Genomic DNA, 27,012 nt, shown 5'->3' on the forward strand with positions numbered 1-27,012 from the left:
TTCATTTTTTCTTTTAAAATTCTAGTTTCTTGCTCTTATTTTCTGGTGTTTTTTCCTTTAAGCTTTTAATTTTTTCCTTCACTTTTTTAGTGTTTTCTTCTATATTCTGATATTTTGTTTTTTCTTCTATTCAGTTCTCCCTTTTCTTTTTAAATTATTTGTTTCCTTTTTTAGTTTCTTTCTTTAATTTTTTAGTTTCTTTATTTCTCTTTTTTCTTTTCCTTCCTTTGTTTTTTATTTAATTTTACATTTTTTTGCGTGTTTTTCTTCATTTTGGCTTGTTTATGGCCAGTCACTTTGGCTTGCGCTCACTTTTTTGGGATTTCCCGTGGCGCTGTCATTTCCATTTTATGTTTACTTTCGTGGAAAACTATGCGGAAATGCGCAGATGATGGCATTAGTATACGCATATGCACTTTCGTTACATTTTTTTGCCGGAAAGTGTACGCAAATAAAACCCTTTAGTAAAACAAGTTGTACTTGGGTTTAGTGTAAAATACAAATCTGACAAATTAAAATGGTTGCTATGAACCCTACTCCCCAGCCGGTTCGCCTTTTCCTATTACTGACTGCTTCTAGAGCTGAATGTTCTACGAAGTGTCAAAAGATATCTCTTAACCAGTAGAGCCTTAGCTATATCATTCAGAAAACCTCATAATGTCTTTCCATTACTTCTTGCTATCATTGAATAAACGTAAAGTAACTTCGTCTACACGGGACATAGGATTCGCAAAGCATGTTCTTATTCGTCCTTAGCACCGTTAATTCAAATAAAGCTCCTGTTGACATAAGGAAAACTTTAATAAATAACTAAACTAATATGAAGTTATAGATGATTTCTAGCTTAAATAAGTATACAATTGTTTACGAATGTGAAATTCTTTTTAATAATAATATAATTACTCTTACTTGACCACCAGATGCATTCTCATCCATTCATTCTGAGTTTCTGGACTACAGCTAACATTTTTTTGATTAGCTAATATACCGAAACAAGCTAATTCACACGAGATTCGGGCTTACCTATCTGGAACAGACTCGAATTTTATCCGGCCATGGTCTTTCAACTCGTTAACATTCCCCAAAATTATTTGGGGAATATTTCCTGCCGATATAACAACAACATGGTCCTATATTTCATCAAGGGTCCTGAAAAGATACACATTTCGATCATTGTTAGAATATTTTCGTAACCTCAAAAGACCAAAAAATTGGTTATATTAGGTATCCTCTTGGGAGCGTGACTTAAACTTGAACTATATAAGAAGTAGAAGTGGCTTAAGTTCGGGTGGGATTAATTTTAAGGTGGGCTGTGCCAAGAGTCTTGTTCCATTTTTAACTCGATTCCATGACTCCGGATGAGTTGATGAATCGATACGATGGTCTCTTCTGAAGATTTCCCTCCGAATTTAATATTGGTGAAGTTTTTCGTTAAGCAGTCGTGGACTTTTATTTAGTCTGAAATCTAATAAATCGGGTTTTAGTCGTGGACGAATTGCTCGATTTGCTAACTAACGGACGACATTGTTATCATAGCTAGAGGAGAAAGGAAAATTTGAGAACACTCTCTGCGATATCGTACAAAGGGGACTAAGCCTATATAAGGGATTTTGCAGAGGGATTAGACTAAACATCAGCCTCTCGAAGACCACCATCGTACCGTTTACGCGAAGCAGGTCTCTGCCTGGCGTCAGGAACCCAGCTTTTCGGGCAGAGAGATATAGATGAGTAATATGGTCAAATACATTGGTCTCACGCTTGATTCCACTCTGCGGTGGAAACAGTTTGTTGACCTGACCATGGCCAAAGCTACTAAAGCATTTATGGTGTGCAATCGGCTAGCTGGTAAATCCTGGGGCTGCAAGTGAAGGTCTGTCAGATGATTGAACACCATGATCGTGCTATGCGATTATCACATATGGAGTGATGGCCTTGGCCTCGAAAGCACCGCAGACTTCGGTAGGATTTCATTTATCGAAGCTGCAACAACTCGTCTGCATCTGCGTGTCGCCAATGTTCGACGGCGGCACTTGATGTCATGCTGAATCTCACACCGCTCACCTAGTAATCGGTTAAGTTGCCAAATACACTATGCACCAAACGACAGTAGAAGGGTTTGGTAGGGGTAAGGTAATATTCTTCCAGCGCATAAAGGACTTAAGTAATGAAATACCACTGACTCTTCTACCAAGGGACTGTATTACCAAAAGTGTAAAACTCATTAAGAAGTTCAAGGTTACCCTTAGCAATAAGGCTAAGTCGGAGGGATCTAACGCAAGAGTCACAGGACCACGCACCAAACACTCCATAGCAATGGGTCGTTTTCGGAAGGCAAAGCAAAGGTCATTGCAATAAGTCGGTGCGTAGAGATAAACTTCCAACGGAACTATCGCAATGAAATTAAAGCGGCACTTAAAGCAATCTCTGCCTCAAATAGCTACTAGTACTGGGGTGTAGAGAACGGATGAATAGTCTAACGAAACGTAACCAAGTGCAACATATCTGGGTGCCTGGTCACAAAAGTAAAGTCAGGAATAAACTGGCGGATGAGCTCGCCCCATACTATAAAGGAACTGCTCAGCAAGTACGAAGGAATGAGTAGGGAGGGGTATTGGCAACAACAACAAAACATGCGCCATACCAAATTGCTAATGGGTGGTTACAACCTTGAAAGGTTTAAATATCAACTTACCAAGGGCAAAATCAGGCTTCTTGTCGCCTTCTCACAGTTAATTGTAAGCTCAAGAAGCACTTAATATAGCATGGGCGTAGCTTCTTGTGCGAATTGCCGGTTTTGCGACATGGAGCCTGACTCTCCAGAATACTCAAGAGAGAACACAATACACCTTAGCTCACGGTGCAATCCTCATTTATTTATCTACTCTAATCTTACTGCTGACTACTTGTACAAAAGTTGAAACTGTTGGAGCATTATACTGACTACACTACTCCTATATGGTATATCAGTTACCCAGTTAGCTGGAATTTTGCAAGTTTGTTTCCAAAATTGTATATTTCCAGTAACCTCCGTCTGCTGTCGGCTGCTTAAGGAAACAAGCGCATTAAACCACTTCCCCTGCTGCAGAGTGCAACGTCAGAAGATTCTATCAGCGTTTTGACTACGCGTCGCTATTGTTTATTTTATGCTACTGTTTCGCTGTAGCATACTTTTCGGCTTTAAGCAGTCGTTTGCATTGTTTGCATACAACGAAAGCAAAGCACACACACCCATACACTTACGCAACCGAAAAATATATAAATAAAGCAGAAGACAGGAAGAGGAGTTGCATGTGAATGCGATTTGCTTTGAAGCGTGCAACATCAAAAATGCAAGCGAGTGCCAGCATTTTGAAGAATACGCAACCACTTTCCGCTGTGTGTGTGTGTGAGGGAACTAAGAAGCATGTGTGAATTTTATTTGAGTGGATTTTCAAGTAAAGCAAACGCCTAATGCTAGAAGTGCAGTCAGTGGGTTTTGAAAATTTGTTTGACTCGTTGCTTTCAAGGATGGAATTATGGGATTCTAGGGAGGAAGTGAAATAAGAAGTGTTTTTCAAGCACAATTGAGACGATCTTTATTGCAGAGAAAAAATTTTAAATTTTTAGTGGAGTTACCCCCCCTGTTATGGAGCCTTGTCGAGGAAAATTTTAAATTATTTTATTAACTAAACTTCTTTTTTATATTTATTTTTCGTATTTTAATTTTAAGCCTACTTCAACTCATTAATATAAATCAGCTCATATATATTAAATAAATATATCATTCCTATGCTTTATTGCTATTTTTTTTTTAATTTTTTTCCTTAACCGCTATCATAACATTTCACATAAATATTTTATTTTTATTTTTTTCCCCTCGTATAACTAATAACCCGCTAAATGAATTTATTTGTACTTCATAAATTAATGACATTGGCGCGCTCGAACTATTTATTTTATTGTGTGAATAAATTTCAAATATTTGCAATAAAATTAGTAAGAATTTAGTCGACAAAAAAAATCGTTTATAAAAAATTAAAAATTTAAATTACTTTGTAGTTGGCACTATTTACTTAAAAAAAATAGTAAACTTCGTTTAATTATCTTTCAAACCGAAAAAAAGAAGTGAAATGCTCATAAAATAGTTTTATGTTCACTCATGTGCAATTAAATAATGTGTGTGTATTTTATTTATGGCATTTAATTTTAGTATGCAAATGAGTTTATTTTGCAACATACTTTTGTACACACATTTTCACATTGTTGTTGTTTTCTGTGAGTGCATTTGAAGTATTTGTGTCATTAAATAGTTTATGATATATTTATACACACATATATACTCATAAGTATATCGATATATATGTATATCTGTATATATGTATATATATTTGTATTTAGGTATAGGTATGTAAGTGAATATATGGTTTTATGTACTTATATTTGTCCATTTTAATTAATTTCTTTAATAGCTTGTTAATATTTTATTTTAATAAAAAATTGTTAATCCATTTTACTCAGGTCTGTTTAGTATATTTCATTAGTTGTTCTGATTTATTTGATTTTCGTGATTTATTTCAACATCCAATAGCAAACAATGTGGAAAAAGAAAACAACTATTCTTTCGTTGGACAAATTAGACTAAATTTGTAAGCCGACTAAGCAGAACGAGTTCGTTCACTGAACATAAATACCACATTCAACACGAAAAATTGTTTCGAGCTTACAAATTTTCATATTTAAATACATACAAACTGTTCTTGTACATACAGATTTAGAGCTGTAAACCATAAACAAACAAAGTTACGCGATAGTTTGATAATCTTTGTACATGAGGGCTAAGGAAAGCTTTAAGGGGAGAGATACCTCTAGAATATTCAAAAAAAAAAATTTCGCCCTTAATTAATTGTAAAACTATTCAAAAATATAGTCCCAAAGTTTCATTGGTTTACTCCGAATATTTTCGAAGAAAAAGGCGCCAGAACCACTGCACTTCATGCAGCGGCTGTATAGATACGCAGCTCCCCCTTGTTACTGTAACCTTCTGTGCCAAATTAGAGTTTTATATCTCGAATTAGTGCTTAGTTGTGGCTCTTTATAGGTCTTCGGTTAATGGCGATGTATGGGCTTGTCAGTAACCTGATTTTTCCCATCTACGAACTCGTACCTTTCATTTTGCTAAAGTCCAGGCATTCCAAGTTTCATCAAGATTTCTCAAGGATTTCAACTCGTCTCGCTATCCTGATTCTTTTTATATATTTTAACAATATATCCTCTAGATCCGAATTAGAACATCTGCCATAGCGCGCAACATTAAGAACTGTGTCCAACAACTTTGGAAGATTTTGTAAAAGAATATTAGTTTGCAGGTTTACAAAATTCAAGTCAATTCAATCCTAGCGCTTCGTACATACGGTGAATAGAACCAAAACGTGATTATTGACTCATATTTCTTCGAGCATGAATCCGGTCATAAGTTACAGTCATGACACTTAATTTTTCGTGCCTGAATTAAATAATTTTAATACGGATGACCTTTAGTTCCAACAAGACCGCGTTACATGCCACAAAGCTAAAGAAACAATAAATTCATTCAAGGAAATTTTTTTTGTGAGTGCATTGTCTTGGGTCGCAAGCCTGTGGCGTTTCCTCCCAAATCGTGCGTTTTAACTTCACGAGATTATTTTTGAGGCTATGTAAAGTCGCTAGTCTGCACAAATAAGCCGGAGACGACTAAAGCCTGTACAGAGAATATTCGGCACGTTATTGCTTCAAAAATTTATCTAAAATTGCCTGAAATAAATTTTAAAAGTGCTGGCGAGGTCTTATCCTTATAACATAGCTAAAATGAGTTTTATTTCTTCTAGAGACCCACTTGAAGAAAAAACACCCTTTATCTGGAATAAATGACGCCCACATACGGTAAAATGTACCGATCCTTGCATGATGTTCCGGCGAACCAAAACTTCTGAATTAGACCTCTTCTATGAAACCCACCACTCTACCCGAGAATTTGCTGTCAACTAATAGTGCCGCTGCTATGATGATGATCCGCCTTGAGATCTCATTCTTATGAGAGTGGGTGATGTATGAATGTCCATGCATTGATTTGGAGCAAAGCAAAATAGCACGAGACTCCAGGCTGATGTTTTGAAGTTTGTCGCTCTATCTGGCGACGAAGTGGAAGGACTACCAACAACGATGGGAAGTCAATCGAAGTGTATCTACGAGTATGCTAAATAGATCATACGACTAGGTTGATTTTTAAGGTTCAATGCTAGCTTGAGGTTCTGTCTTTCAATGCTTCCCCTCCGTAGAAAACAACATACTATATATATCCAAAACAAAATTACATACTCAATATATATTTAAACAAATACTTACGAGTATATACTAACAGTTATATACTTGTACTTACATACTCGTACTCACCAGCTTACTTACATATCCAAGCAAATCCAACTCACTAACATAATCAAACGCGCTACATGCAACATCTCACATCATGCATCATTCATCATTTGAATTTGTGGTCCAAAATGTCACACGATAAAATCACAATCGCACACGCGCACACACACATGCATGCCAACATGGTGCCGCATATATGCTTAAGTGCATGCCTGCATTAGTGCGAAATGTCACCGCTGCGTAAACGCACACGCATAAGTCGGGCGCCTGAAATGCTCGCCGCGCTCCACTGCTAAGCTGGTGCGGCTACCCGAAGTATCGACCCGTCGTGCGCCCGCAAAAGCTCATTTCCGCGCTCGTGCACTTTGAGGCCTTAATGCGTCGACGTGGCGTATCACCGCTGCCTTGGGCGACCGGGGTCTGACGTAAATCCAACTTAAGATATGCAAAGTACTTGATGTAATGCAAACAAACTTATGAGCATAAAGACAGATTTGTGATTGCAAGCGCATATTGATGTGTGTGAATATGTGTGAGTATGTGTATATATGCAAATTTACGCAATTGCCCAGCAGTGGCATTCAGTCTGTCTCGCACACAGTCATTTCAAACTATATACATGGATTTGCGTGTTTGTCGATGTATGCGTCGAATAATTTGGAGTAGATTCATTACGAATGCGATTATTTGAATTGCTATTAGTGAAAGCTTTCGGCTAGTGGTTTTAAAGCACAATGAATTCATACGATCTTCGAAAATCGCAAATGACGGGAATTCATAAAGCTTGTTTTCTCTAAAAAGTTTACTTAACCTCACAGTGTCCCTCTCTTATGGAGTATGTTCTTGAAAAAAAGTAGGGCATAAATTCAGCTTGTTATTGGCCCATATTTACTTAGACTTGCGAGCAAAGTTGGATTTTTTTCAAAGTCAGCGGTTCCCATAACACCCACTTTTCGACTCGTATGACTACCAAAAGAGACCACACAAGTTTACTATTTTCTGTTTTAGCCCAACCTTCGACAATGAAGTTAGTATTCTGTTTGGCAGTCAGCACCAAATAGTCGTGGGTACTGCGAGGTACGCTCTATTCCAGTTCGTAATAACTAATCCGACTGCCGATGCTTGGTATATAATTGATCCCTACCAACCACATCAACTCTATGGCAATCATTTTTCCGACTTTCCTCTATAGCTTTCTAGCCTCTCTAGCCACAAGATTGGCGCGAATTTCTGTCCTGAATATGGATATGGTGGTTCTCGAAGTCTCTCACCGTTCAACCATTATATCAGCAATATCCTCACCAATTCCTATTAAGTCTCTACTTTTTACATCATTAATTTACCTTCATATTAACATTTTATGGATTATACTCTTTTCTAGATTGTTCGATGAACTTCTCCTGCCATTTTTGATACTCGCCGGTCAGCAGAGAGTTCTATAAGTTCTCAATCGTCTTCAAATGCTAGACATACTTTAGGAGAGGGTTTTCAACATAGAAATATTCTCAGTATATCTGCAGCACCCGGATGCCTAGCATTGTTTATTACTGGTTGGCAACTCGGATCGAACCCAGACTTTATGAAGTCACAGTGAAGGGTTATCGATTTCGGGGTTTTTTACTTAAAAAAAACACAGGCACTTCAAATTTAATAGTGAATCTTTATTATCATTCGAAAGAACATTCTTTGGCATTTTATTTTTGAAGATTACCTCTTTCAAATGTTGATCGCAGCTACGTCACGAATGGTCCACCCTTGAGTCCAATTTTTGATGACTCGCTCGAGCATTTCGACTAGTAACTGGCGAATGAGACGCGTGATCTTTTGCTCCCAGACCTGAATCGAAGCCGCATTGTCCGCATTGACAGTAGATTCCACATATCCCCACAAGGAAAGGTCTAACGATGTGAAGTCACACCAACAGTGATGTGGTTTGGGAAAGTCGAGCGGCTCTATTTCTTACACAAGCTGTATTTTGTACGCTTTCACTTTAAGATCTCGACTTAAAATGCGCTAAGTCGTTCCATACGTCAGTCCGAGTTGCTGTGAGCTGCACCAGATCGACTCTTCACGGTCTTCTTGTACGCTTTCGAGTATGACTGCTATATTTGCTTCACTGCGTGCTTAACCTGATCTATTCGGTCGAATATTATCCAAAAATGAATGCTGGGTCTCAAGATGGTTGATAATGTTGTGAATGGTACGCTGAATAGACCGATTATGTTGACCATAAGTTAATGGCCATGTTGACGTAGGTCTTTCCATGATAAAATGCCAAACAATGTCGACTACGTGCGATATGCAGTCGAACATTGCAACTGTCGTATCATCTTGTGAACCAAAATTAGCTCGATTAACTAAGATGTACCATAAATTCCGTTAGATAAAAGTTGGCTGAATCATGGACATTTCAAATGCAATATTGAATGCAAGCCTCTCAGAGCTTTTTAAGTCCGCTAAGCCGTAAAATACTCAATTCGAAAGCAGTTAAAGACCGCGTGTAGGCTCATGCAACGAAATCGAGCTCCAATGAGCCACAATTAGCGGCGTGTCAGTGACGAGCAATATTTGTATGTAAACGGTGTGATATGTTGATCGAGTAGCAGGTTATTATGTTTGTTGTTGCAGGCCGTTAAGATGATATTATTAGACAGATAACGTCACTAGATGATAAGATGATATTATTAGACAGATAACATCACTTGCGGTAGTTAGGCACTACAGCTACTAAAGCACAATGCTGTCGACGGCGAGATAACAAGCTTGCGAGCTCTTACCTAACTGTTATCTTGCAGTTTAGTTATGCACAGTTGCACGTTTGTATAGCTTTGTACGTGTGTTTGTCTGAATTTTAATTGAAAACGTTCTAATTTAAGACATAGCATGATTAGCAATTTTCATTGAAAGTCAATTGCAAGATTTGCATGTAAATGACATTTGATTATGGAAATTAGCTGTAAAGATCAAATGCGTAAATGTGTGGACATGAGACAAGTCTTGGGTTTAAGGCTAAGGTAGGTAAAAGCAACAATTTTCGTAAAAATTTAATCTTAAAAGATTTCAAGAAAGGGGCTAAGAATGGTTATCACAAAAATTTTCAAGAAATTTGGATTGATTTCAATTATATAATTAGACATTGACAAGAGTTTAATTTAAAAAAGTTTGAATCACTTCCAATCAGATTACATAGTATGTAGATTGGATTATTGTTCTGAAGAGAAAACCATATATGTGTATACTTTTCTTATTCGATGGCAACTGAAAAACTTCTTCGGCAATTCTCAACATGGACGCAAGTTCACCACAGACCGCCGATTGAATGTGAGGCCTAGGTATCTCGTGCTTAGTGGCACGGGTTATATTCTGTATGAACTATTGGACATGAGGAAATTACCAAGGCGATAGATACCACGTGTGCTGCATCCAGTCAGTGTTTGATGCTATTTATATGCAATCCGAAGGAATATCTGCTTTTTTCGCGATTCACAAGATGGAAACTGCGTTGGCTACGTAGCGAGAAACGTGGATCCATTATGCCAAATTATTACAGGAAATTTACACATTTGGTTAAGAAAAAAGTGCGCATGGTGAAAGATAATGATATTATCAAAGTAGGCTACGAACTAAACATCAGCACCCGCAGAGCAGAAATGTGGGTAAAACCAGAATATTACTGTCATGAAGACCGCATTTTGAGACCGATACTAAAGAATTAAGAGGATAGTATATTCCCATCTGCTAATATGTCCTTTTCTTGAAACCATAAAAAAAATAGTTATGCAAAAATAATGACAAATTAATAAAAACTACTTTCTGACTGAACATTATTACTTTTACTATGAAATTTTGGGAATATTTATGTGGTAATATGATGGCTAGAAAAAGCAATAATTTTTGTAAATGAAGCATAGCGAGCTTCAAAATGAGAACACAGCGTAGAACTACGAATATGTGCTCTGCAAAGATGGAAAATGAAGATACTTTAAATAAATTTAATTCTGTGAGCAAAGCGTCAATAAAATAAAGGAATTGGTGCTTGAGAATCGACGATTAACAGTCATAGATCTTATCAGAATCGTTGGAATATCGGAAAAATCAGTGAAAACCTTTTTGAAAGATCATTTGGGCATAAAAATGTAAAGCACGACTGGTTCTAAAATATCCAAATTTTTTCGAAAAACAGTATCGCGTTAACGTCTGTGGACCAATGATTTCCGACTATCATTTGTGTAATGAAGAGGTGGATGTAGCGTTTCAGTGTTGTGCTTTATGTTAAGTGGTGATTGGTGTGTTTCGGTGTGGTGAATGCGAATGTGTTTTGACTTCTATACTCATTTAGCTAGACAGGTTTCTTCAATCATGGAGATGTGGTGAACTCTGAATTCTCCTTTTCGTTATGCGTCGTGTGCGCGAAGCTATTATTAAAAAGAGACTGGAATTATGAGACAAAATTCTTGTTTTTTGAACCGTGATAATTTACCGTCGCGTACTGCATTGATTCTTCGTGAGTTTTTCACTAAATTTTCAATATTGTGCCTGATTTAGCTTCGTATGATTTCTCCGGGAGAACCGTTTTGAGTCAATTGAAGACATCAAACGTGAATCGCAAAAAAAAAGTTGGCACAAATGTATTGAGGCCAAAAAGATAAATTTGAGAGGAACGGCAAAAACTTTACAAACTGGATAGGTTTTTTGCCGTAAATATACGTTGGCCTAAAATTCTTGTAATTTTTCTTAGATTTTGAAGAGATTTTCTATGAATTCTATATTTTACATCATAGACTATAACATCTGGTCTGATATATCCAAATATTTTTACATTACTATAATTCAATCTTGAAGCAGACGCTCACATTATGTGCTTAAAATCTATTTTACAATGTGTCTGTCAAATTTTCTTTTCATTTACATACATACATACATACATATATGTATATATTCTAATTTGTCTCAAATTTTCATATCAACACAATTAATTTGTTACATAACGACATAATACTGCCCGCTCCACCTGCATTTGAATCTCTGATATGCTATATTTTTGTATCTACAAGTACATGTATATGTACGTATGTATACATATATTTGGCATTGCTGTTAAGCCGCAACCGCATTACAATTCGCTATTCACATCACATTGCCAACAATGATTAATTTGCCGTAGAGCGTAATTGAAATTACGAACCACAAGCACACGGCCACAGGCAGTTAACACAGCTCACATAAATACATACCATGCTCGCTTATGAAAGTAATTGAATATGGTATTTGCGACTGTATGCCCTATATATGAATTACTAAATAAAAGGTTTTTTTCAGTTCATCAAGTATTAAATTGAAAATCGCAACTTTGAAAGCTGATTATCAAATACTTATGTATACTGAAGTGAGATGAATTTTTTTTCGATTCAACTTCATAATTTTCGCTCCGTAAAAATTGTGATAGCGTTCTCTCTTAAAATCAAAGACCTTCTAGAGTATTTAAGATTACATACCGGTCAGACTGCCAGACCTTAACGACATACTTGTATGTAAGGCGTATACTGAGATCGGTATAATTGACGCAAGTCAAGAATAGAATAATATTGGCAACTGCAGGTAATTTGCGATAAATAATAGCATTTTTGCAAAAAGTGCGTGAAAAGTCGAAAACCTATTTATTAAAGTTGAAGGAAAAAAGTGAGAGAGATGAGAAGAAGTTCTAAAAAGCGATTACCGACGACACTAGTTCAAGACCAACACTAGTATTGGCGAAGTTACAAACATGGTATTATGTCGCAAGCAAAATAAATATATTTGAATATGTGCGTATGCTTATTTGTAGATTTGTTTAACGGTAAACGATAGGCCTCAAATCACTTGATTTATTAGTTGGCCTCTTTAGTTCAAATTGATATGACTATCACAATATTTTGTTAACCAAATTTCTGAATTGCTATTGTTGTTGTTATGGATTTTGCGGTTTTCATCGAAATGTGGTGAACTCTCCACTAAACTGTTATGAATTTAATTACTTGCTCACCTTTGGCATAATTGTTTGAATTACATTTCCAAATGCTTAGCTGAGCTTAAGTGTTTGTATGTAAATTCATTAGTATGTAGGAATGTGTTATTATATAAACCTTAATATACGAATATATTAAATGAAATAAATAAAACTGGTCGTCAAAATAAACTTCGTTTGAAGTCCAATACCAGTGGGAAATATGAAATTCCGTTTATTAGCTGTTTGAGGTCTCTATAATCTCCCCTCTGATTTACATAATAAACATTTCGAAAATTTTTGTTTTTAAAATTGTAAAATTTTATATTCCCAAATAAAAACTAAACATAAAATTTAGTTTTTGAACAAAGTCGACGAGTTTTGACTCTTACATACATACTCGTGCATTCAAGCGTTCCTTCGTGCCTGCGTTTCCTGCATGTTTCTGAATATGAAACCTTGAAGGTAAAGACCCCTACATATTTACCTAGTTTCCTCTTACTTTAAGGGGTTACATGGGTTTACGGATTTCAAAAATTGTTTTTTTTACTGTCTTAAAAAATTCTACAACACTTCTAGAATATTGTCATACATTTCCAAGTCGATTCGACTAATAGTTTCGGAGATACAGCCTTGATAGCTTGTGCGCTCGAGGCTAGCTAGGCTAAGTGCACAGTCTTTAAACGCGTTTTTCTCGAAACTGTGTTTTTGAAGTCGGTTGGCAAGATTTCGTGAGAACTACTCAACCGTTCTTCTTGAAATTTTTCACAGATCTTTGAGATACAATTTTTAAAATCTTGAACGAAGGAACGAAGGGTCGCAATACTTTCAACAAAATTTTTAGTTTTTTGTAAAAAATATCTACCAAAAATCTATTTTTCAGTTTTTTCACCCTCGCCCAAGTTCTAAGTTAAGATTTTAGCTAAAACACGAATATTTTTCACTTCAGACGATCCTGCAAGGAGTTATCCTGCCAACGCAGGCACCGACGTCGATGTGGCCGAGCTTAAAATATTTTTATCCTAAAATTTCAGAATTTATTTGCTTATAGTGCATATTTGTAACAATAAAATATTTCAATTTTTTATATGAAAAAATTTTTGAAGAAAGTTTGTTTCTTACCCGAGAAAACCCATGTAACCCTTTATAGTACAAACTTTTTTGGCTTTTCCAGTATTGCAGTCCGTTGCTTTAAGAAGCCCTTGAAAAAGCTAAATGTTATGGACTTGCTTAAGTGTATAGCTTTCTCTGCTACAATGTTAATTTCGAACACCGACCTATTCGAGGACGACAAATTGACTTATTCTTACGACACTCGAGCTTACATAACTGGAACGGACTCGGAGTTTTATACGACCAGAGACTGTTAACTCGTCAGAATTCACATAAATCAGGGAATTTTTCTGCCGCTATAAGAACAACCACAGAATGACGACGGAATTAGTTCCATTAGACCAACGTGTCAAATAAGAGTCCGCCAATGTGATTATGATGTTTTTGAAATTGAATTGAATTTCCGTCAACATACTTCCTCCAGGTCTGTCAATGTAATTATAGCACTTTTGAAAGAACAAGAACTCTGAGTAAGACTTACTGTTCGCGTTTCATTAGCGTTTTTTTTCTTCTCAATCACTGCTATTATATTGCCAACCCGCCTAGCAAGTGTCATGAAATTTCGCTCTTTTTAAACTTTTAGTTCCCTCTTGTATTCGGAGTCATTTACCTGGCTCGGGAAGTTTTTTTTATTTTCTTTCTTTTGTTTCTGTACATGATTATCTTACTGTAATGGTTGTTGATGAGTTTTGTTTTGATGGCCGGCTTGGGACCTCTAGAATCCGTGCCACTGTCGCACCGAAACTGTTAGTGACTTAAATCTTACTTGGATGCCACCTAGAGCAATTATCCCTAGGCTGTCGCCTTCGGTTTCACTGAATCTGTTGGTTTTTACCTTATTCTGAAGATGGATGGAACCTTCAATGGGAATTTTTCGTATAATCCTCCACTTTCTTAGACTCTAATGACTCAAACAGGATTTTCGATTGTAAACCTTTCAAAACGCGAGCGTGATAACTATAGTGATCTTTTGTGTTAGTGGGTGGAATTAAAGAATTTTCCACGTCATTTAGAGCACTAGACCTCAAAAAATCTACAAATAACGGGTGATTTTTTTGAGGTTAGGATTTTCATGCATTAGTATTTGACAGATCACGTGGGATTTCAGACATGGTGTCAAAGAGAAAGATGCTCAGTATGCTTTGACATTTCATCATGAATAGACTTACTAACGAGCAACGCTTGCAAATCATTGAATTTTATTACCAAAATCAGTGTTCGACAATTTTTTTTTTTATCGACAAATTTTGTTCAGCGATGAGGCTCATTTCTGGTTGAATGGCTACGTAAATAAGCAAAATTGCCGCATTTGGGGTGAAGAGCAACCAGAAGCCGTTCAAGAACTGCCCATGCATCCCGAAAAATGCACTGTTTGGTGTGGTTTGTACGCTGGTGGAATCATTGGACCGTATTTTTTCAAAGATGCTGTTGGACGCAACGTTACGGTGAATGGCGATCGCTATCGTTCGATGCTAACAAACTTTTTGTTGCCAAAAATGGAAGAACTGAACTTGGTTGACATGTGGTTTCAACAAGATGGCGCTACATGCCACACAGCTCGCGATTCTATGGCCATTTTGAGGGAAAACTTCGGACAACAATTCATCTCAAGAAATGGACCCGTAAGTTGGCCACCAAGATCATGCGATTTAACGCCTTTAGACTATTTTTTGTGGGGCTACGTCAAGTCTAAAGTCTACAGAAATAAGCCAGCAACTATTCCAGCTTTGGAAGACAACATTTCCGAAGAAATTCGGGCTATTCCGGCCGAAATGCTCGAAAAAGTTGCCCAAAATTGGACTTTCCGAATGGACCACCTAAGACGCAGCCGCGGTCAACATTTAAATGAAATTATCTTCAAAAAGTAAATGTCATGAACCAATCTAACGTTTCAAATAAAGAACCGATGAGATTTTGCAAATTTTATGCGTTTTTTTTTTAAAAAAAGTTATCAAGCTCTTAAAAAATCACCCTTTATATATCGCCTTCTGTATCCGTTCTCAGTTCTAAAGCAGTTACTTTGATCATAAGTAATTTTTTTTTAAATCTTAAACCAAATGCATAATTCTTCATACATAGATCGCCTAGCCATAAATTTTTATGTTCTATTAAAATTCTGCTTATTCACTATATTAACTCTACAATCTCATAAAATCTGGTTAGATAATAAGTGACTTGTGATATTAGCTCAGTATGGCTAACAGCAAGAACAGCCACAACTGTCCTGAGACTATGAACAGTTCAATAAAAGCTTTTATTTCCATAAATATCACTTCTGTTATTTTTCGAGTGTCACAAAACTCATGAACCGTTATTTCCGAGACAATTTTTCATTTCAACAATAAATTCAAAGAACTGCAATATTTCGAGTAATTTCAATTATTTACGAGCACTCCGCTGCAGTTCAATTCTTCATTGCTTTGACATTTTTAGGTAATAAAATAAAAAACGCAAATAAAAAATCTAAATAAAAACATAAATAAAAATCAAAATAAAACACAGAAAATCCTAACGCAGCACCGCGATCTGAAACGAAACAAAGCGGCCGAGCCGGTCACGATCCGCCACCGCAGGACATTTATTAGACAATGGAAACCGCAAAGCAGTGGGCATAATAAAATACCGCTGAAAAGCATTAGAAACTAAACAAAAATTAAAAAAAAACAACAACAAAAGATATGCGGAAAACATGCAACATGCCGCAGTTCCCAAAAAACATTGCATTAAAATGCAAAAACTTAGTGAAAAGTTTGGCTAAATAAACCAAAATGCGATACTTTGTGTTGCAACAAATGTTATGCATGTGTGTATGCCTGGGTGTCCATGTGTTGGTATGAGTGCACGTAACAATCGGAAATCGTTTTGACTCGCTAACTTTTGTTTATAAACATTCCTTTTTCAAATTTTTACAGTTAGAAAAATAAAGTGCATATATGTGTGTTTGGGGGTGTATGTGTGTAAGTGGAAGTGAGCTGGAGCTGTGAGACGAAATGGATTTTTACAAGGCTGCGTTAGATATAAAAAGCAACAGCAAAAGGCGATGCAGTCGGGCATTGATATATGTGCACATATATATGGTATGTAAATGCCGTTAGGACCCTCATACGCCACGGAAGTTGTTTATTTTGTAATGGTTTCCTCATATCGGCTATTTGGAAATACCATTGCCGGTGTTAAGGTTAATTTTTTTCTGATCTTATATACTGGTATGTACACTGGTGACAATATAAGAAGAAGCGATTTCTTTTTTTGTAATATTTTGCAATGTAATGGATGGAGTTATGTGCAGAAATTACGCTAGTGTCAAAAATTCACTTGGGAGTGGCCAGAAACGATTATTTTACATATGGCTGAAGCAGCTCACGATTTCCGGTCTTTGACAAAGTATCCTCTGGGTAGACAAAGAACATGCGTTTGATGGCGAGCTAAAGTGAAAACGCGAAACATTCTGTGCTGTGGCTGGTTTTGGGTCCCGCCCCAATGAACAGAGTCGGATGAGAGACCCCCCTTTTAATGACGACCCCTGCAAAAGTATTAAGGATTACGATTTAAGGGCATGCACATGGATTGCCCGTCCCTTAATTTGGAAGGTGCCAGTGCCCAGCTGGTTGGTGTCAATGCTCAGTGCGATAGACGGGACAAGGACTGAGACAAGTTGGCCCTTGTGGCATTTACTACAGTGGCCATATAAAGAACTGCAAATTCGGTGTGGGATTCGTGGTGGGGGAGACTCCGCCACCGAGTCCGGGTATGAACGGCTAGCCACAATCCGTAACAAGGCGAAGCTCTTCAGCATATCGTCGATTTGCGTCTTCGCCTCGACGCAAAAGAAGAACAAAGTAACCAAAGATGCTACAGAGTGGTCGTCGATCATGTTGTGATAAACGGAAGACACAACTCAAGTTCTAGACGAAGTCCTAGGATCGACTCGGTCCTCTAAACAAGGAAGATTCGACGTGGAGAAGCTGCAATCACAACCGATAGCCGAACGGTTTTATACTCGACTTGCACTCCTGCTTTCTGCAGGTGAATTTAAAGGAACTGTGGGACGACAATTCAAGCTCCTTGAAAACAGCTGCTACCGAAACCATTGGCCGAAATGCTTATGTATGAAGAGCTTGACAGCCGACAGGGATGACGTTCGAAAATTCTACGAAAAGATGCAGGTTTCAACACCGGAGCATACTCTTGTAGAACCCCTGAGGTGGTCTAGTGAACGACTAACGATAGAAGATAGCTGAATCCGATTCCCCAATCGATGACGATGGAGCGGACGTTCCATTGCGCGACTATGAAGAAGTTCGTTCAGCAATTAGCCATCTACAGAACAACAAAGCGACGGGGACCGATGGAGAGCCAGCTGAGCTATTCAAGTATGGCGGCGGAGAACTGATTAGGAGCATACATCAGCTAATTTGCAGAATATGGCCGGACGAAAGCATGCCCAACGATTTGTACCGAAGTGTGCTCTGCTCAATTCACAAACAGCGAGAACCTACAAACTGCGCCAACTACAGTGAGATAAACCACCCTTACGTGGCATATAAGGTTTTATCAATACTAAAAGCTCCGTGAGGATCGGGAATGACCTCTCCAAGTTGTTCGATACCAAACGAGGTTTCAGACAAAGCGACTATCTATCATGTGACTTCTTGAATCTAATACTGGAGAAAAAATTCGAGGCAGGTCAGAATAGAGAAGGTGCTACTTTTGACAGAGTAGGCAATTGAGAAGTAAAGTCCTCTCTCTCTACGAACAAAAGCAAACCTGTATAAGTCACTCATTATTCCCGTCCTGCTATATGGTGCAGGGGCGTGGACGATGACATTATCAGATGAGTCGACGTTACGAGTTTGTGAGAGAAAGGTTCTGCACAAGATTTATGGTCCTTTGCAAATTGACAACTGCGAATACCGCAGTCGATCCAGAAAGCGATGGACTAGTCAAGTAGTATAAAACATCCAGCCCTCGTATAATCAATCAATCGCAGATATAAGTAGGGAAACCGCTGAGTCCACAAGCTGTAATTTTGGTAAAGCAAAGTGATGTATTAGGATCAAAGAGAATTCTAGATTATTTGCGAGTTGAAATTAACATTGATTATGGAAGAAGTTTTGAAACCTTAGACTTCATATAACGGGATGTTGTAGTACAAAAGTATTGTATGCAGTGAGCTAGACAGGGCGGGAGATCAGACACATCTCAGATCAGAGATCGGAAGAAATTCCGAGCCTGGAGTTCTTAGGGCGGTCTTGTGTCTTGCAAATTTTTTTTTTCAATTTTTTTTTTCAAATTTTTTCTCCAAAAACTCAGGATAATCATTCCCGAGTCTCGGTCTTAACGCTACGGCCCTGCCTTTATATACTACGAGCTTTTGGGTTGGATGAAAAAAGAAAATTAAGAAGAAAGCATATAAGTTCAAGCGAAGTGTAGCTTGTTTCATTACCTTTTAGTTAAAAATATATTATAGTTTTGTCTCCGGCACGTGCGTCTACTAACAAATTCCCCTCCTTTCAAATGCAAGACTTTTATTTGGTCAGGTCAGCTCTACCCACCGACCAATAGAAGAAAGCGATTTGAAGCACGAAATTTTTATGTGGCAAACAGTGGAGGTTCCTTAAGCTTGCAACGACAGCAAATTTTATAAAAACCAAACAACCGTTAAGCAAAGAAGGATATTTAAAAAAGAGCAACAAAACCACACCTGAAAATAAAACAAAAATCAGCTGCACAGAGTGCAATTCAACAACGACAACAGCGGGGCATGTGTCGCTTGTGGCTCGTGTCCTTTGAAATATTGCTTTGGACGATGCTGAGTTTCCCTGTGCTTTCCTACACTTTTTGTCGTGCTCCTTGTTGCATTTTGTTGTCTTTTAAGTGCTTTGTTTCTGGCTTTCTTGCGATTTTCGCTCCGCAACCGGCGTTCATGAGCGACGTGTGCACTGCATTTGCGTGCACTAATATATTTCCTTGCTACTAAATATTTCCTCGGACATGCGCTGACCACCCAACCATTACCAAACAGGTGTGTGTGTGTGTGGCCTCCTAGCGGTGCAGCGTTCCAACAGCATATAGCGAAAGACAGCGCAAGGCACACAGCAAATTGATGGCAGCACCACACCGCCATGTCGCTGCTCATGGCTTCCTCAAGTATTGGTGACATTTGATTTTATGCAATGCGATTTGGCGCACACAACATGTATGTGTGTGTGTGTGTGTTAGACATGCGACTTTTCACCTGCAATAATTCGCCGCTTGAGTAGTCACGATTGCGCTGTGTGTGCGCTGGACGACATTTCTGCGTTGCCACCGAATTTCTTGGCTCTCTTCTCTTGTTTATTTATTAAATTCGTTGTTTCCTTTTTGTCGTAAATTTTGCTGTCAACGTTCGGTCAACAAATGTTTCTTGTGAACTGCGGTCTTTTCAATTTGATTTATTATTGCAGTTATTGGTTAATTTGATATTCAGTTTGCAATGTGCCGACTTGGTTCAAGGACTTGTTGAGCAGGAGTGTGAAGAGTTTGGAGGTTCTTTTCATGAATCATCATGTTCTTTCTCTCTACTTGTCTAAAACTTCTTTACATATTCATACAAAATTTTGGACTATCACCTTGTAGTAACGTAGATAATATTTTCAGAACCGTAAACTCGCATCCGGTCTGCATAATCTAGAGAGTGTAGCCGCTTTCTTCCATGTAAAACCTTAAATTACTGCTGAAGCTATCTTCATGTATCGAAGTTTATACTAACATTTTATGGTTTTGATAAAAAAGTGTTAATATCATTAGCCTTCATAATACCCAGTCATATTTTCCATAAGTTAATTAATTTTCAGTTGTGTAATGATATTACAAAATCACTAGAGATAAGCTTTTAGTTTTTTTTTCACTCATTGAAAACATCTTGATCACCTCACAAAATTACTAGGCATTAAATATTCTCGTAAAAAATCCACTGCAATAATTGCCATAACTCAATATTTCGTAATCAGCAATTTTGATATTTGCATACAGACAAACCGGTTTTGAATATCGTTAAAAATTACTTTATTGAAAATTATTTCATTTGTTTCGTTTACTTCTCAATCACAATGCGAATTTATAATGCTATTTCTACCTATAATAGAACACAAAAAATCTCTGCTTTTCTAAAAAACTTATATAGTATAGTACTTATATGCGAGTAAATGGGAAAGCTAAGTGTTGCTTATCGGCCATATCCTGTTTTGAAGGAACCTGACGATGCTGATGCCGATGCTGAAGCTGATGCAGACGATGATGCTGATGAATGAGCTGAACTACTCGCACCGCCATAACCTCCACTGCCGCCATAACCACCTGCACCGCCACGGCCACCAGCGCCATAGCCACCGGCACCACCGGCTCCACCAGCACCACTGCCGCCGAAACCACCAGCTCCACCAGCACCACTGCCGCCAAAACCACCGGCACTACCAGCACCACCGCCACCAAAACCGCCGGGGCCAGCGAAACCGCCAGGACCGCCCAAACCTCCACCTAGGCCAAGACCAAGACCGAGACCTATACCAGGACCGCCGGCGCCATGGCCATGTTGTCCGTGTTTTCTATGACCGTGACCGTGACCGCCACCACCTTGGCCGCCAGCACCACCACCAAATCCACCACCAAAGCCGCCATCGAAACCGGCACCTCCGCCGGAGCCTGCAGATCCAAATCCACCAGGACCGCCTTTACCGCCGCCATAACCACCGGCTCCACCGGCACCAAATCCACTTCCAGCAGAACCACCTGCGGATGCTGAACCTTGTGCTCCAGCTCCACCTTTTCCGCCACCGAAACCTCCAGCACCACCAGCTCCTCCACCTAATCCACCTCCAAAGCCTCCGTCAAATCCGCCACCAGCACCGGCTGGACCACCAGCTGAACCTTGTCCTCCGGCACCACCTTTACCGCCGCCATAACCACCACCGGATCCTGGACCGCCAGAGCCACCACCAAGTCCACCTCCGAAACCTCCGGCGCCGGAGTTAGCCGAGCTACCGGCCGATGCTGATCCATGTCCGCCGGCGCTACCTGGACCGCCGCCAAAACCGCCAGGTCCACCTCCGAAGCCTCCATCAAAACCACCACCTGCGCCGGAACCGGCTGAGCCACCAGCTGAACCTTGTCCTCCGGCACCACCTTTACCACCGCCATAACCACCAGCGCCGCCTGAACCGCCACCTAGTCCACCTCCAAAGCCTCCATCAAATCCACCTCCGGCACCAGCGTTAGCAGAACCACCAGCTGAACCATGTCCTCCGGCACCACCTTTACCACCGCCAAAACCACCAGCACCGCCAGAGCCACCACCAAGTCCACCTCCGAAACCTCCTGCGCCAGAGTTAGCCGAACCACCGGCCGATGCTGATCCATGTCCGCCGGCGCTACCTTGACCGCCGCCAAAACCTCCAGGTCCACCTCCGAAGCCTCCATCAAATCCACCACCGGCACCGGAACCGGCTGAGCCACCAGCGGATCCACCAGCTGAACCATATCCGCCGGCGTTACCTTTGCCGCCACCATAACCGCCAGCACTGCCTGAACCACCAGCACCACCACCTAGTCCACCGCCAAAGCCTCCTGCACCGGCTGAACCACTAGCGGACCCACCAGCTGAACCATATCCTCCGGCACCACCTTTACCGCCGCCATAACCACCAGCACCGCCTGAACCGCCACCGAGTCCACCGCCAAAGCCTCCATCAAATCCACCTCCGGCGCCAGCATTGGCTGAACCACCAGCTGAACCTTGTCCTCCGGCACCACCTTTACCGCCGCCAAAACCACCAGCGCCGCCTGAACCGCCACCGAGTCCACCGCCAAGGCCTCCATCAAATCCACCACCGGCGCCGCCGCCTGCGCCAGCACTGGCTGAACTACCAGCGGAAGCACCATATGAACCGTATCCACCAGATGCGCCTTTACCGCCACCATAACCACCAGCGCCGCCTGAACCGCCAGCACCTCCATCAAAGCCGCCTCCACCAGATGAACCTCCAGCACCAGCACCACCACTGCCACCCAGACCAGCGCCAAGGCCTAGACCCAGTCCAAGCCCGCTCGATGCAGAACCACCAGCACTTGCGCCACCAGCTCCACTTCCACCATAACCTGAACCGGAACCGGAACTGCTTGCCGCATTAGCGGATGCCGAACTCAAACTAGCGCCACCGCCTAAGCCAAGACCCAAAAGGCCGCCTTTACCACCAATATCAAGTCCAAGGCCTAAACCTAGTCCACCGGACCCTCCACCGCTATGTGATACTCCATAGCCTGCAAAAGAAATGTCAAACTTCGTGAACACACTCTAAAGTAAATTCACTTCGTCATCCTTACCGTTGCTCAAGGCCAGTGAAACTGCTAACAAACTAAACACTGCAAACGCTCGCATGATCAGAACTCAAATGTTGCGCTCAATACCCGCTGATGCGCTTATATAGAACCCATTCTAGGCGCCAATTAAAATGCCGCTGCTACAAAAGACAACATTCAGCGATTCTTGATCGTGGATTAACCGATAATTCACTCATAATAACATTCAACTTACTTGTGCATGTACAAACCTACTTTTACTATATTATATACATATATAGTATAGATATGTATATCAGTGTAAACCGCACGTTTGGGGGAAACCTCAATCCCCGTCAACCAGTCGATGTGCTCACTGATTACTTTGCATATTATTGAGGCATGAAATTCAGATGTGCGAAATTGTTCTTCTCCCAATCAACAATTGCGCTTTCTTACTTTTTGTTTTCTTTCGGAATGCACCCTACACTCGGTTTTAATACATCAGTTGTCAGATTTTTGATTTGTACTTTTTTAGATGTGATAATTCTTTGAAAAATCTGGGGCTAATGTTTAAAACGATTCTTGGTTTACTGTCTCTATATAATTTTAAAGCAATCCACAGAAGCTTCTTTTGTAGCATATGACAGCAAGTCAACATATTGGCCTCCCGTCTGAATTTGCTCTATGGTTAATACTGTTGGATTATTAGAAACCGAGATGCATGTAATTATTGACTATGTGCAGTTTTCCGTCATGTCTTGAGAACTTGTGTTCTAGTCTATCATTTATTTTGAAAATATATATTTTTGTTTTAATGCAAAGCATTTGTTTCTGATAGATTTTCAAGTCGAAGTTGGACCGTCAGACCATAATTCTTTTAAACACTACCTCAGTCAGTATATTTTTAATATTTCATTGGCTGTCGATCTCATTTGTGCTCAAGTTTCTTTTGTCATTGGGATCCTTTAAGCTGGATTTATTACATTTTGGAAATATTTATGCTTTTCCGTGAATATCGTGTTAAAGTCTGTTTGAAACCAAATCCTAAGTAGAAAAACATATCGAACAGATCTCTCAACACAGCAGAAAAATATGAAAGATGCAATAACACTTGTCGGAGCGAGCTTAGATCGACATACAAAGTGATCTTCATAGAACGTGGACCTTCTTATCTATATCAGAGCTAATGATCTAATGTTTCTATGTCCTCGTACATACCATGAATTCTTCTTATTTTAGATGACCTCAGAGATAAATGCACTGTCATGCCTATAAAAATGTAGCTCTTTCCTAAAAGTAGAGTCCTTAATATCCCAAATTTGGCATGAAATATGTAACACTCAGAAGGAAACGTCGGAGACCCTGTAAAGTAATAAAGTATATACCACATATAAAGGACCAGCATGACGAGCTAATTCGACTTATCTACATCCTTTGTATATACACAAACTATTCCATCAGTTTTTGAGATGTCAATCTAAAATGATTTAAAATAATCGCCATTTGTAGAAACCGCCGAGATCGGATCACTATAGTATCCAGCTGTCATACAAAGTGAACAATCACAATCAAGTGCTTGTATGGAAAACTTTTTCATCTGACAAGATGTCATCAAGATATTTGGCATGGAATATAGACCAAAAAACGATGCGATCTGCGCTCACACTGTGTAGATCGAGCCAATATACATACATAGATATAGCTGTCATAGAAACTGAACGATAAAAGTCCTTCTACGGTAATTTTTGAATGTCTGAAGCGTGTTATAGCTTTGGTTCAAACGAAGTCAATGTTTTTTCTTGCTTTTCAAATTTTTGTCTTAGCGGTGTTCCAAACCTTGTGTTGTTCCAGGTTTTGAAACTTTTCCCTAAGCGGTGTTCCAAACCTTGTGCTGTTCTAGGTTTTGAACGAACTAAGGTAAGCAGAATAAATATACATATTTTAACCCCTTGACAACCATCTACTAAGTAATAAAAGTATCATCATTATACTCACTATCACTAAAAGTCGTCGTTCCTCTACATTTTCTAGAACCGAAGTAGTTATTTACTTTTTTGTAGCGCACGCGTCCCATAACCTATTCGTAGCGACAGCGAGCGCTCGTAATTTGTATGCGAAACAGGTTTTCTGGATTTTTTATTCCATATGAAATTTAACGACACCAAACCAGATGCCACTTTCAACATCAACAAATTACGCTACGAAATTAACAAAATAAAAACAATTAAGAAGAAGTGGGAACAAAAATAGAAATTTTATAACCGGCAAAATGCACACATACATACAGATAAGAATACATGTACAAACGATATGGAATTACAAGCCATAAAAAATACAAACAAAATCATTTAGCTACAGAAACATAGACAGAAATCTACAAATGTAGAATCACGGGTGAAAATAATAACAGCTCATAAGATTTGGTTCCATCGACGGAAGAAACCTGAGGCCATATTCTTTTTATCGAAATTTTAAACTTATTTGTTTCAATAATGAATGTATGTTTACTGCTGACATTGGACCTCGCCGATCAATCACAGTTTTTTAATTTTGTGGGCCTGCGCTCTGTCAGCATTACTCTCTAAAGCATATAGCTACATACATAGTATATGTAGATTTATATGTTTTATTAGCGATCATGTGTGAATGCAAAATATTCTCGCCACTTTGTTGCGTGCCTAGAAAATATTGTTCAGCCGGTTTTACCAGCTCACCTTTTGCTATTGTTGCTGCTATCAGTGACGTAGTGCTTTTGATTAATCATCGTCATTGGTATAGATGTAGGTACATACCCACTTATAAGTAGTTCCACATACGTTTACGACAATGAACGTGTTCGCCAAAAAGTATTAAAATTTTGACAAATCACTTTGTTATAAAAGCTTATTGAGACATCGATATGATTTGAATGCTTATTCGTAATTTCTAAATTAATGGATTTCCCAGCTATTCAACTTGTGTAATTTAAATCAAAATGAAGGCATTAAATATTTTTGATTATTTTCACTTTTTTCCTAAGAATATTAAATATTTTTTCTGGCAGACAGTCACGTTCTTAAAGCTTTGTTTCGTGGTTTCGCGAACGCATTGCGAGTATATCTATCAAATCCATAGCTGATGTAGGTGGAACTTGTGTTAGGATTTAATAAATTAATAAACATGATTTCTATCATTTCTATAAAAAAATCTATTGTTTGAAAAATTTTAGCATACTCATTTCGTTTCTAAAAATTTTGGTCAATTTTTTTTACCATTTTCGACTAGTAACTTATAACAATGTGCCTATAATGTGGACTACTATCGAACCACTCTCAAGCCCAAATAACTGTGACGACGAATACCGATCAAATCATGGAAAACATCCAGTTATACCGGCATGTGGCACCTCGTGACATCGACCAGAAAATGAAGAGTTAGTCACAAAACCATTTGAAACCATCTGCAGAAGGCTGGATATACAAAGAAGCTTGATGTTCAGGTGCCGCATGATTTGACATAAAAAAAACCTTCTAGACCGAACCGAAGCCTGCGATATGCTGCTGAAATGGAACGAACTCGACCCATTTTTGAAGCGGATGGTGACTGGCGATGAATGACATATCAAGCCAAAACGGTCGTGGTCGAAGGCCGGTGAATCGTCAAAAACAGTGGCCAAGCCGGGATTGATGGCCAGGAAGGTTTTGCTATTTGTTTGGTGGATTTGGAAGGGTATCATCCACTATAAGCTGCTCTCATATGGCCAGACGCTTAATTCTACCATCTACGGCGAACAACTGGACCGCTTGAAGCAGGCGATCGACCAGAAGTGTCCAGAATTAGCCAACTGGAAGGGTGTAGTGTTTCACCAGGCCAAAGCCAGACCACACACTTCGTTGATGACTCGTCAGAAGCTACTGGAGCTCGGATGGGAGGTTTTATCGCTTCCACTATATATCCCGAACATAACGCCAAGTAATTACCACCTAATCCTGTCCATGGCGAACGCCCTGGTTGATGTAAAGTTGAACTCAAACTCATGTGTTGCCACCGAACAGTGACCAGTTAGTGTTCCGATCATGTGTCTACGGTCTCTTCTATCGATAAGTCAATAAGAATTTTGTGTAATTTTATTAAAATTAATTTCGACTGTTTTGCTTATCTTACTTCAAGTTTGTACTGGAAGAGTAAGCAACGGAGACGACTTAACGTGGTTTCATTTGGGATTGCTACAC

The 27,012-nt window shown here is 39.2% G+C and overlaps 2 protein-coding genes across 11 annotated transcripts in view; both read right to left on the reverse strand.

The window, feature by feature from the left end:
• Window positions 1–27,012, reverse strand: part of LOC105225696 (furin-like protease 2) — a 725,052-nt gene that overhangs the window by 457,466 nt on the left and 240,574 nt on the right. The gene's annotated exons all lie outside the window — the stretch shown is intronic.
• Window positions 20,507–22,997, reverse strand: LOC105225695 (uncharacterized). Of its 10 annotated transcripts, XM_049455574.1 has the most exons (4): window positions 22,844–22,997; window positions 21,896–22,780; window positions 21,746–21,775; window positions 20,507–21,628 (listed from the first exon to the last, which is right to left on the reverse strand). In XM_049455574.1, exons 1-4 carry the CDS (start codon window positions 22,896–22,898, stop codon window positions 20,691–20,693), a joined length of 1,908 nt encoding a protein of 635 aa, XP_049311531.1. In that variant the 5' UTR covers window positions 22,899–22,997; the 3' UTR covers window positions 20,507–20,690. The 10 variants fall into 10 exon arrangements, with proteins under 10 accessions (XP_049311531.1, XP_049311529.1, XP_049311536.1 ...); XM_049455572.1 differs by having other exon boundaries at window positions 20,507–22,045; window positions 22,175–22,780; XM_049455579.1 differs by lacking the exon at window positions 21,746–21,775 and having other exon boundaries at window positions 20,507–21,721; window positions 22,145–22,780.

This window comes from Bactrocera dorsalis, chromosome 4 (assembly GCF_023373825.1).
Source record: "Bactrocera dorsalis isolate Fly_Bdor chromosome 4, ASM2337382v1, whole genome shotgun sequence".
Taxonomy (NCBI): Eukaryota; Metazoa; Arthropoda; class Insecta; order Diptera; family Tephritidae; genus Bactrocera; species Bactrocera dorsalis.